A 14,126-nucleotide genomic window follows, 5' to 3' on the forward strand; every position below is an offset into this window, starting at 1 on the left:
CAACTATATAACCAAACCAAGATCCAACAATACACTGTACAACTATATAACCAAACCAAGATCCAACAATTCACTGAACAACTATATAACCAAACCAAGATCCAACAATACACTGTACAACTATATAACCAAATCAAGATCCAACAATACACTGAACAACTATATAACCAAACCAAGATCCAACAATACACTGAACAACTATATAACCAAACTAAGATCCAACAATACACTGAACAACTATATAACCAAACCAAGATCCAACAATACACTGTACAACTATATAACCAAACCAAGATCCAACAATACACTGTACAACTATATAACCAAACTAAGATCCAACAATACACTGAACAACTATATAACCAAACCAAAATCCAACAATACACTGTACAACTATATAACCAAACCAAGATCCAACAATACACTGTACAACTATATAACCAAACCAAGATCCAACAATACACTGTACAACTATATAACCAAACCAAGATCCAACAATACACTGAACAATTATATAACCAAACCAAGATCCAACAATACACTGAACAACTATATAACCAAACCAAGATCCAACAATACACTGAACAACTATATAAACAAACCAAGATCCAACAATACACTGTACAACTATATAACCAAACCAAGATCCAACAATACACTGTACAACTATATAACCAAACCAAGATCCAACAATACACTGAACAATTATATAACCAAACCAAGATCCAACAATACACTCTACAACTATATAACCAAACCAAGATCCAACAATACACTGAACAACTATATAACCAAACCAAGATTCAACAATACACTGTACAACTATATAACCAAACCAAGATCCAACAATACAATGAACAATTATATAACCAAACCAAGATCCAACAATACACTGAACAACTATATAACCAAACCAAGATCCAACAATACACTGAACAACTATATAACCAAACCAAGATTCAACAATACACTGTACAACTATATAACCAAACCAAGATCCAACAATACACTGAACAACTATATAACCAAACCAAGATCCAACAATACACTGAACAACTATGTAACCAAACCAAGATCCAACAATACACTGAACAACTATGTAACCAAACCAAGATCCAACAATACACTGAACAACTATATAACCAAACCAAGATCCAACAATACACTGAACAACTATATAACCAAACCAAGATCCAACAATACAATAAACAACTATATAACCAAACCAAGATCCAACAATAAACTGTACAACTATATAACCAAACCAAGATCCAACAATACACTGAATAACTATATAACCAAACCAAGATCCAACAATACACTGAATAACTATATAACCAAAACAAGATCCAACAATACACTGAACAACTATATAACCAAACCAAGATCCAACAATACACTGAACAATTATATAATCAAACCAAGATCCAACAATACACTGAACAACTATATAACCAAACCAAGATCCAACAATACACTGAACAATTATATAACCAAAACAAGATCCAACAATACACTGAACAACTATATAACCAAACCAAGATCCAACAATACACTGAACAATTATATAATCAAACCAAGATCCAACAATACACTGAACAACTATATAACCAAACCAAGATCCAACAATACACTGAATAACTATATAACCAAAACAAGATCCAACAATACACTGAACAACTATATAACCAAACCAAGATCCAACAATACACTGTACATCTATATAACCAAACCAAGATCCAACAATACACTGAACAACTATATAACCAAACCAAGATCCAACAATACACTGAACAACTATATAACCAAACCAAGATCCAACAATACAATGAACAACTATATAACCAAACCAAGATCCAACAATTCACTGAACAACTATATAACCAAACCAAGATCCAACAATACACTGAACAACTATATAACCAAACCAAGATCCAACAATTCTCTGAACAACTATATAATCAAACCAAGATCCAACAATACAATGAACAACTATGTAACCAAAGCAAGATCCAACAATACACTGAACAACTATATAACCAAACCAAGATCCAACAATACACTGAACAACTATATAACCAAACCAAGATCCAACAATTCACTGAACAACTATATAACCAAACCAAGATCCAACAATACACTGTACAACTATATAACCAAATCAAGATCCAACAATACACTGAACAACTATATAACCAAACCAAGATCCAACAATACACTGAACAACTATATAACCAAACTAAGATCCAACAATACACTGAACAACTATATAACCAAACCAAGATCCAACAATACACTGTACAACTATATAACCAAACCAAGATCCAACAATACACTGTACAACTATATAACCAAACTAAGATCCAACAATACACTGAACAACTATATAACCAAACCAAAATCCAACAATACACTGTACAACTATATAACCAAACCAAGATCCAACAATACACTGTACAACTATATAACCAAACCAAGATCCAACAATACACTGTACAACTATATAACCAAACCAAGATCCAACAATACACTGAACAATTATATAACCAAACCAAGATCCAACAATACACTGAACAACTATATAACCAAACCAAGATCCAACAATACACTGAACAACTATATAAACAAACCAAGATCCAACAATACACTGTACAACTATATAACCAAACCAAGATCCAACAATACACTGTACAACTATATAACCAAACCAAGATCCAACAATACACTGAACAATTATATAACCAAACCAAGATCCAACAATACACTGTACAACTATATAACCAAACCAAGATCCAACAATACACTGAACAACTATATAACCAAACCAAGATTCAACAATACACTGTACAACTATATAACCAAACCAAGATCCAACAATACAATGAACAATTATATAACCAAACCAAGATCCAACAATACACTGAACAACTATATAACCAAACCAAGATCCAACAATACACTGAACAACTATATAACCAAACCAAGATCCAACAATACACTGAACAACTATATAACCAAACCAAGATTCAACAATACACTGTACAACTATATAACCAAACCAAGATCCAACAATACACTGTACAACTATATAACCAAACCAAGATCCAACAATTCACTGAACAACTATATAACCAAACCAAGATCCAACAATACACTGTACAACTATATAACCAAATCAAGATCCAACAATACACTGAACAACTATATAACCAAACCAAGATCCAACAATACACTGAACAACTATATAACCAAACTAAGATCCAACAATACACTGAACAACTATATAACCAAACCAAGATCCAACAATACACTGTACAACTATATAACCAAACCAAGATCCAACAATACACTGTACAACTATATAACCAAACTAAGATCCAACAATACACTGAACAACTATATAACCAAACCAAAATCCAACAATACACTGTACAACTATATAACCAAACCAAGATCCAACAATACACTGTACAACTATATAACCAAACCAAGATCCAACAATACACTGTACAACTATATAACCAAACCAAGATCCAACAATACACTGAACAATTATATAACCAAACCAAGATCCAACAATACACTGAACAACTATATAACCAAACCAAGATCCAACAATACACTGAACAACTATATAAACAAACCAAGATCCAACAATACACTGTACAACTATATAACCAAACCAAGATCCAACAATACACTGTACAACTATATAACCAAACCAAGATCCAACAATACACTGAACAATTATATAACCAAACCAAGATCCAACAATACACTCTACAACTATATAACCAAACCAAGATCCAACAATACACTGAACAACTATATAACCAAACCAAGATTCAACAATACACTGTACAACTATATAACCAAACCAAGATCCAACAATACAATGAACAATTATATAACCAAACCAAGATCCAACAATACACTGAACAACTATATAACCAAACCAAGATCCAACAATACACTGAACAACTATATAACCAAACCAAGATTCAACAATACAATGAACAATTATATAACCAAACCAAGATCCAACAATACACTGAACAACTATATAACCAAACCAAGATCCAACAATACACTGAACAACTATATAACCAAACCAAGATTCAACAATACACTGTACAACTATATAACCAAACCAAGATCCAACAATACACTGTACAACTATATAACCAAACCAAGATCCAACAATTCACTGAACAACTATATAACCAAACCAAGATCCAACAATACACTGTACAACTATATAACCAAATCAAGATCCAACAATTCACTGAACAACTATATAACCAAACCAAGATCCAACAATACACTGAACAACTATATAACCAAAACAAGATCCAACAATACACTGAACAACTATATAACCAAACCAAGATCCAACAATTCACTGAACAACTATATAACCAAACCAAGATCCAACAATTCACTGAACAACTATATAACCAAACCAAGATCCAACAATACAATGAACAACTATATAACCAAACCAAGATCCAACAATTCACTGAACAACTATATAACCAAACCAAGATCCAACAATACACTGAACAATTATATAACCAAACCAAGATCCAACAATCCACTGAACAACTATATAACCAAACCAAGGTCCAACAATACAATGAACAACTATATAACCAAACCAAGATCCAACAATACAATGAACAACTATATAACCAAACCAAGATCCAACAATACACTGTACAACTATATAACCAAACCAAGATCCAACAATACACTGAACAACTATATAACCAAACCAAGATCCAACAATACACTGTACAACTATATAACCAAACCAAGATCCAACAATACACTGTACAACTATATAACCAAACCAAGATCCAACAATACACTGTACAACTATATAACCTAACCAAGATCCAACAATACACTGTACAACTATATAACCAAACCAAGATCCAACAATACACTGAACAACTATATAACCAAACCAAGATCCAACAATACACTGAACAACTATATAACCAAACCAAGGTCCAACAATACACTGAACAACTATATAACCAAACCAAGATCCAACAATACACTGAACAACTATATAACCAAACCAAGATCCAACAATACACTGAACAACTATATAACCAAACCAAGATCCAACAATACACTGTACAACTATATAACCAAACCAAGATCCAACAATACACTGTACAACTATATAACCAAACCGAGATCCAACAATACACTGAACAACTATATAACCAAACCAAGATCCAACAATACACTGAACAACTATATAACCAAACCAAGATCCAACAATACACTGAACAACTATATAACCAAACCAAGATCCAACAATACAATGAACAACTATATAACCAAACCAAGATCCAACAATACACTGAACAACTATATAACCAAACCAAGATCCAACAATACACTGAACAACTATATAACCCAACCAAGATCCAACAATACAAAGTATGCAAACACATCACTAACCACCAATACACTGAACAAGTGTATATAGGCAATCCACAACCCACCAATAAATGCAAATCATAAATGTTAAAAGAACTTCTGGGATTATTGTTTTGACCTCAGCCTGAAGTAAACTCTTGCTAATCATGCTTTGGGTAATTTAGGACTGGTGACTTTAAGCATGCTCTTAGGAAATGATCACATTCAAAACACTTTTGCTATCTCAGCTTACAGAAATGTTCTCACATTATGTCTGATGAACCATATGTCTGTTTTCATTTTTAGTCACTTCCTCTTTTACTTTTCTTAATTCTGGCTGCTAGTAGCTTCTAACTACAAACCATGCAGTACGGCAACTCTTCCAACAGCTCAACCCCTCTCTCACCTGAAACGCTGGTCGCCAGTAGTGTACTGGGGCTGTGCTTTGCGCTAGGGGTCCCTGGAAATATTGCAGTACTGGTGCTTCTTTCTGGGTGGCTAAAGGGAGGCAGTTTCACTCCAAGGCTGATGCTGAGCCTGGCCATATCAGATCTAATGACGCTACTTCCACTGCCGTTGTGGATCTACGCTCTTCTTCATGACTGGGTCTTTGGTTTGGGCTTGTGTAAGTTCTTCTCCTACGTGGTCTACTGGAGCCTCTACAGCAGCGTGCTGTGTGTGACTTTACTGAGTGTGCAGAGATACATTCAAGTACTGCATCCTCAGAAATGGGCTAAGATCAGAGCAAGAGGACAGAATGGTCTTGTGAGTGGAATATGGATTCTGAGTGGAGTATTCGCTTGTTACTCTCTCGTTCAGCGCCATGTAAAGTTGGAGAAGGATGGACGGCTGTACTGCAGGGCACACTATCAAAATAACACAGAAAGGGTGGCTACTTTGCTTTTGGAGACCATATTGATGTTTGTGGTGCCGTTCCCCCTCCTGGTTTATTTCTATGTCCGTCTTCACTGCAGTGTTAGTCAGTCAGCTTTCTTTAACAGCCACAGGATGACAAGGCTTGTGACCAGAACCGTGGCGACTTTCTTCTTTTTTTGGGTTTCGCTTCATATCAACAACATTATGCTCATCGTTGCATTGTTACTCAAAAATGACCATCTTTTGAGGTTTGCAGAAGCAGGAGACGACATTGCTGGAGCTCTGACTTTCATCAACAGCTGCGTCAACCCCTTCATATACGCCTTCTCTGCTCGGGCTATAAGGCAGCGCGCAACTGGGACAGAAAGTGTTTAAGTCCTTCACTCTTTGTTCTTTTGTATCCTTGACATTTATACTGAACTTCATTTATAAAGAAATGTAAATTGTTTTTGTGCAAACTGGAAATGAAAGAAATTTCTTATAGCACAGTTATATCACAGCATGATCTACACTTAAAATATGAATGTTAAAGTTAAAAATCTCTTAAGTTGTTCCACAGGGTTCTGTTCTAGGGTTACTTTTCTTTTCAATCATCTACATAAATAATTTTGTTAATAGTCACCACACTCAAAACATGGAACTAGACATGTATAAAATTTTCTTCTTTGTCACTCATGACTGGGTATTTTCATGGTGAAACAATGGTGAATGAGCACAGTGTAAGCCTTCTTGTCTGGCTGACAACACAAAACAAAGGAAATTAATACATGTAATGTACAATAATAGATTAATAAAATGTATTAATGTGTGCATACTGAATGTAAGTACCTGAAAATATCACATGTAAATAAGTTGTTATCTTACTATTTTTCTATTTCACATTTTTTCTATTTTTCAAAGTTAAAAGTATGTAACAGTGTAAGGCTATGCATGTTTCATTCTCATCATGGTATGCTATTGTATTTGTTGATTAAAGGAATAGCATATTGAGTAATTTGACTGAAAAGGACTTTTTCTTATTTTAGAATTGATTTCACTACATAAAATATTTAGTATTTAGTCCGAACAAACATTACCTCTGTACTTTGGCTCTAGCATGAAAATGTCTTCAACCTGCAGACTGGATAAGACATCAGTTTCTCTAAGTCCACATACAGGACTATGTTAATGTACAATCCTGTTTCCAAAAAGGTTGGAACGATGTGCAAAATGTAAATAATAACAGAATGCAATGATGTGCAAATCATTTAAATTACATTATATTTAATGGACAAAGAATACATAAAGAATATTGTTTTTTTTTTAAAGTATATACTCAATTTGAATTTGATGCCAGCAACAGGTTTCAAAACATTTGGACAGGTGCAACAATAGACAAGTAATTTATGTCATGCTAAAAATAAATAAAAAAACACCTAGTGGAGCATCTAACAACTAATTAGGTTAATTGGTAACAAGTCGGTAGCCTGATTGGCTATAAAAATAATCTTTCAGAAGTAAAGATAGGGAGGGGTTCACCACTCTATTCAAACAATTCAAGAATAAAGTTTCAACTTAAAAGAGCAAAGAACTTGGGGACTGCATCATCTAGAGTACATCATATATTTAAAAAATATAGAGAGAATCCAGAGAAATACAAAGGACAAGGCCAAAAACCAAAAGAGATACAATACAGACACAATGCAGTAGTGGAAATCACTGCTTGGGCTCAGGAACACTAACAAAAAACATTTTCTGTGAACACAATTTATCGCTGCTGTTATGTTGCTCCCTTATAGTGTAACTAAGTAAACATTATTACTCGACACACAGAGCACGAAGGACAACTTCTTGCTGGATCACTCACTGGTTTATTCAACTGTGTTCAGCCATGGTTACATTTAGAATCCCTATACCCTAGTGGCGGTCCGCCCCCCTGGTGGTAAGTATTGGTAGGACATCTCTCAGGTTCATACATAACATATCTCCTCCCCACTAAGATTCGCTGTCCATAACAAAAACATTCTTCTGAAACTCACAGTATATTTCCTTTAAACTACCTGAGATTATGTCTTTCTTTACTTCTCAATAACATTAACAAGAAATAGATGAGTATATTACGGCTTATAATCACTACAGAGTCCCAAAACTCAACCATTAAACAACATTCTGCAAAGGCAAACATTCTGGAACATTCTTTCAACTTTTTTTTTTTTTTTTTTTTTTACAATTCACTGATCTCCGTAACGTACTGGCGGACGTGTGATCCTCACAGGATATCGCCGTACAGTCCCTGTTGTCTCAGAACGACCTGTGTGTGTTATTTCTGTGGACTGTGGTGTCTTGGGTGGTGTATGTGTTGCGTGTGGAACGGTATCAGTATCCTCCTTCTGTTGAGGTGTACTTGGGTCAGGTGTGGTACCAGGTGTGGTTGTCTGTGGTAGTGACAGTGGACAACTCACAGTCTCTGGTGGGTCTGACTCGGGCCGAGTCAGCAACTGGTCCACATGACGCTTCCAGACCCCTTGTGTTCCCACATTTACCCTGTAGGACACTGGTCCGGTCTTCTCGATCACCACAGCTGGCCTCCACTTATCCTCCCCCTTCCTATAATCACGCACGAGCACTGGCTCGCCAACTGCAAACTGTCTCTGTTTGGAATGCAGCCAGCGTCGCTGCTGTTGATCCTCCTGCGAATGGTGCACTGCTCTAGCCACACTGGGTTTCAGAAAATCCAGTCGAGAACGCAACTTGCGTCCAATGAATAGCAGTGCAGGGCTTTCTCTGGTTGTTGCATGAGGGGTGTTGCGGTAGGTCAGGAGGAACGTATCTAGACGCTGTTGCAGTGATGTAGTTCCTCTGGAAGATTTCAGAGCATGCTTGAAGGTTTGCACAAAGCGCTCTGCCAAGCCATTGGAGGCAGGATGGTACGGTGCTGAGCGAATGTGTTTGACTCCATTGGCTTTCAGAAACGTGCTGAATTCTTCAGAGCAGAACTGAGGGCCGTTGTCGCTTACAAGGCTGTGTGGAATGCCATAGCGACTAAAAAGTCCCCTAAGCACTTGAATGGTTTTGCTGGATGTGGTGCTATCCATGATGTGTATCTCGGGCCATTTGGAGTGGGCGTCCACTACGACCAGGTACATGTGCCCTTCAAATGGACCGGCAAAGTCCACATGTATCCGTTCCCAGGGACTGGATGGCCACATCCAAGGATGTAAGGGTGCTAGGCCAGGGTCTTTCTGTACTCGTTGACATGAGTGGCATGACTTTGCTTGGTGTTCGATCTGGGAGTCGATGCCGGGCCACCAAACGTAGCTACGAGCTAAGCTCTTCATCCTCACTACACCTGGGTGTGCTGAGTGTAGCTCTGTCAGCACCCGGGGGCGCAGTTTGGGTGGCACAATCACTCTCAAACCCCACATGAGGCATCCGTGCTGCACAGTGAGCTCATGGCGGCGCTGGAGGTAGTGTGACAGCTCGTCTCCTGCGTCCTTTGCCGTGGGAAAACGTCCAGTGGTGACCATTTCCATGACACAGGACAGGTTGGAGTCAGACATGGTATGACGCTTGATCTCAGCGTTGCTGACTGGTAAAGTGTCCAACTGTGACGTGTAGAACACCTCCACTGCACCTTGTTTCTCACTGGGGGCATGAGGGAGCGGTAACCTCGACAGTCCATCAGCGTTGGCATGTAGGGCCCCTTTCCTGTACTCGATGGTGTAATTGTGAGCAGAGAGCAGGAGCGCCCAGCGTTGCATGCGAGCTGCAGCCATGGATGGTGTGCTTTTCACTGGACTGAGGATGGTTGTGAGCGGGCGATGGTCGGTGAGCAGAGTGAATGTATTGCCGTAAAGATACTGGTGGAACTTTCGTACTCCGAAGACTATTGCTAATGCCTCCCTCTCGATCTGAGCGTAGTTTTGTTCTGCTTTGCTGAGCGTTCTGGATGCATAGGCGATGGGTTTTTCTTCACCATCTGGCATGACATGAGAGAGAACAGCTCCGACCCCATAGGGTGAAGTGTCGCAAGCAAGGCGGAGAGGCAGCTCAGGGTTGAAGTGTGTGAGCACCTCTTGTGCCACCAGGAGTGCTTTGGCTTTCTGGAACGCCGATGCACATGCTGACGTCCACTGCCATTTTCTCTCCTTGTTCAGCAGTTCATTCAACGGCTTAAGCACAGTGGCCAGGTCAGGGATGAAGCGTCCATAGTAGTTAAGCATTCCTAGGAAAGATCGCAGTTGACTCACATCGCCTGGTGCCGGTGCGTCTATGACGGCGCGTACCTTCTCCGGTGACTTGTGGAGCCCAGCAGCGTCGATGATGTGGCCCAGGTATTCCACGGACTCCTGGAAGAAGAGACATTTCTCTTGCTTGAGGTGCAAGCCATATTCCTCTAGCCTGCTGAGTACTGCATCCAGGGTTTTCAGGTGTGTCTGCTTGTCAGGACCACTCACCAGTATGTCGTCCAGGTAGCAGTGAGTGTGTGGCAGCCCGAGGAGTACCTGGTCCATGGCCTTCTGGAACAAGGCGGGCGATGACGCTACCCCAAACGGCAAACGATTAAAACAGAAGAGTCCTTTCTGTGTTGAGATGGTCAGCAACTTCTTGGAGCTCTCTTCTACTTCCATCTGCAGATATGCATTGGAAAGATCCAGCTTACTGAAGTGTTGACCTCCAGCGAGGGAAGCAAACAAGTCCTCAATACGTGGAATTGGGTACTTGTCGATGCAGAGAGCTGGGTTGAGGGTGACTTTGAAGTCCCCGCAGAGTCTCACGGTGCCGTCCTTCTTGTTCACAGGCACCACTGGCGTCGCCCAGTCACTATGCGCCACAGGTGAGATGACACCAAGCTCTGTGAGGCGTTTCAGCTCTGCTTCCACTCGCGGTCGGAGAGCATATGGCACGTTGCGTGGTGGGCAGAATTTGGGGACACTGTTTGGTCTGAGAGTGAGCCGGGCTTTCACTCCCTTCATGGTGCCTAACTGATCGGAGAAAACAGCAGAGTGTCTCTTTAACACAATCTCTAAGCTGTTTGTCTGTGTGTGCTCAATTACATGTACAGTCTTTACGTCTCTCCAATTCAGTTGAATGGCTCTCAGCCACTCCCTGCCAAATAATGGTGGAGCATCCACCTTTACCACATACAGTGGCAAGACAGCCTGTTGCTTGCCCAATGCCACTTGCACCTTAATGACTCCTTCTGGTGCCAAAGCCTCTCCTGTGTATGTCTTTAGCATGATATCAGTAGGTTGCAGAGGAAGTTTGTGCAGCTTTCGCTGGTACAGTTCAAAAGGAATCAATGACACTGCTGCCCCTGTATCCAATTCCATCTCCATTTTCTTTCCATTGACTTTTGGCACTACTGATATGCGTGAATATTTCCCTTTCTGAGACACTGCATACATCTGATTTCGTCCCTTCACTTTCACCTTCATTCGCGTCGACGTGATGAATATTTTTCTTCCTATCTTTCACGCTGCGTTTGTGTGTATGGCTTTTCTGTTCAGGCTTTCCCTCTTTGTGTTTACGTTCTCTTTCGTGACTGCATTTTGATTTACTCCTGCACATTCGTTTCGTGTGGCCCTTCCTCCCGCACTGGTGACACTCGCGATCTTTGTACCAGCAGTCATCATCACTATGATTCCCCTTCCCACAGCGGCGGCATGTTTCACCTTGCAAAAAACACAGCGTTCACTTTCAGGGAATGACTTAACTGCTGTACGTCGCGTGTTGCTGTTTCTGCTGACACTGCGTGTTCCACTGCTCTCTTGAACGTGAGCTTGTCCTCAGTCAGAAGGCGTTTCTGCACAGCTTCGCACTTTAATCCGCAAACAAATCTGTCTCTCAGAGCGTCCTCAAGGTAACCTCCGAACTCGCAGTGTTCTGATAGCTTTTTGAGCACTGCTACATACTGCGCTACCGTTTCTCCTTCCCCCTGGTTACGCTTGTGGAACCTGAACCTTTCGGCTATAACAAGCGGTTTCGGCGTGAAGTGATCTCTAAGCACAGTCACAACCTGCTCGTAAGTCTTGGTGCCAGGTGCCACGGGAGCTACTAAACTACGAAGCAGTCCATACGTTTTAGGTCCCATAACACTAAAGAGTACTGAAACCTTCTTAGCCTCAGGAATGTCATTAGCCACCACATAATGCTCAAAACGTTCAATATATGTTGCCCATTGCTCACCAGACTCATCGAAAACATCCATATGCCCATATATTCCAGCCATCATGCGTCTTTCTGCGATTATTTGTACTGTAGATGAACTTGAAACCCTTGGTGTCGTTGAATCTGTTGACGTAGCACTAGCTGTTCTCGAGGCGTCCGATAATGGTTGGCTCATAGTTGATTAGCACATTAGCTAGAACGCGGGCGTTCATTCCGGTCTAAAACTCACTCAAAGCTGACTAAACGTTCACTGCCAGTCGATGAGAACTATTCCGAAATACACAACTCGTCGCCAATTTATGTTATGTTGCTCCCTTATAGTGTAACTAAGTAAACATTATTACTCGACACACAGAGCACGAAGGACAACTTCTTGCTGGATCACTCACTGGTTTATTCAACTGTGTTCAGCCATGGTTACATTTAGAATCCCTATACCCTAGTGGCGGTCCGCCCCCCTGGTGGTAAGTATTGGTAGGACATCTCTCAGGTTCATACATAACAGCTGCACCCTCAAATGCAAATTAAAATGCTATCATGCTAAGAAACCGTATACAAATTGGATCCAGAAATGCTGCGGCCTTCTCTGGGCCATTTAGGATGGACTGAGACTAAGCAGAAAAAGTGTCTTGGGGACCACATAATCAAAATCTGAAATTCTTTTTGGAAACCATTGATGGAACTGTAAACAGCTGTTTAGCTGTTAAATTGTCAAATTAAGTAATAATGTCTGATTCTGTATGATGTGATCAACATGTCATGATTGGCAGTCCTGTCTATGTGCTTTTTGTTTACTTTTTCATCCATGTGCATTTGTTTTGGTTCAGTCCAGCCCCCTTGTTGCCTGACTCCATCCCAGATTGTTACCACCTGTTTCCCACCTGACCCCAGTTAGCCCTGTTTTTTCTTTAGTGTAGTGCTGGTCTTTGTTTGATCGTGTTTGATGTGTTGGCTGTTTTGTATTGTATTGTATTGTATTTTCATTGTGTTTGGTTCTTGTTTGAGGTTTTGTGTTAATTTTGTCATGTCTGTCCCTCCTGCTCTCCATATCAGCTGCTTGAACCTGAACCTGGACCATTTTGACCATGACCCTGGATTTGCCCATAATAAAAGTTGCTTATTTCAGCGTATGCGTCTGCCTCCTCACTCCCCACTCTTACACATGATTACTAGTGAAAAATGTTACAGCAAATTACATTATTAATTAAGCAATCTACTCATGATTTCTTTAATACTCGTCTTCTCTGCTCGAGCAATAAGACAGCATGCAACTAGTACAGAAAGTACTTAGGTCATTCATAGTGAAGGAATATCTCAGCTTGTGATGGGTTCATGTTAAAGTATCTGCACCTGACATTAAACAAACAATGCTGTTTGTTTTGTCATTTTTTTTTACTGTTTTGTAAAAATACAAGGCATTTGTATTTTGTATTTTGGTGTGTTTCAAATCAGTGTTTTGGTCTGCATTTTATTCCTTCTTTCTTGTTTTGTACTTATGGCATTTATAAATGAATTAATTGAATTCTTATGGATATGTTTGTTTAATTATTTATACTTTTGTTTAGGATTAATTATGATATTGATTTAGTTGTTCATTTGTTTAGGTTTTGTTGAGTGTGTCGATGAAATTTGGAAAAAAAATGATTGAGAACTAGTTTTCCCTA

At 39.4% G+C, this 14,126-nt stretch overlaps 2 protein-coding genes across 2 annotated transcripts; one reads left to right on the top strand and one right to left on the bottom strand.

Annotated features, from left to right (window-relative positions):
* Positions 1-5,799: 5,799 nt before the first annotated feature.
* Positions 5,800-7,158, top strand: LOC108423568 (leukotriene B4 receptor 1-like). The gene has a single exon (XM_017690962.2). The coding sequence runs from the start codon at positions 5,800-5,802 to the stop codon at positions 6,685-6,687; it is 888 nt and encodes a 295-aa protein (XP_017546451.2). The 3' UTR covers positions 6,688-7,158.
* A 1,364-nt stretch (positions 7,159-8,522) lies between these two features.
* On the bottom strand, positions 8,523-11,729 carry LOC119261864 (uncharacterized protein K02A2.6-like). Its single transcript, XM_037531878.1, has one exon. It carries the CDS (start codon positions 11,727-11,729, stop codon positions 8,523-8,525), a length of 3,207 nt encoding a protein of 1,068 aa, XP_037387775.1.
* Between the last annotated feature and the right edge of the window lie 2,397 nt (positions 11,730-14,126).

Source organism: Pygocentrus nattereri, chromosome 20 (genome assembly GCF_015220715.1).
Source record: "Pygocentrus nattereri isolate fPygNat1 chromosome 20, fPygNat1.pri, whole genome shotgun sequence".
Lineage (NCBI taxonomy): Eukaryota > Metazoa > Chordata > Actinopteri > Characiformes > Serrasalmidae > Pygocentrus > Pygocentrus nattereri.

Coding starts and splice junctions, on each gene's coding strand:
- LOC108423568 (XM_017690962.2), top strand. CDS start 5,800: ATGCAGTACGGCAACTCTTCCAACAGCTCAACCCCTCTCTCACCTGAA.
- LOC119261864 (XM_037531878.1), bottom strand. CDS start 11,729: ATGAAGGTGAAAGTGAAGGGACGAAATCAGATGTATGCAGTGTCTCAG.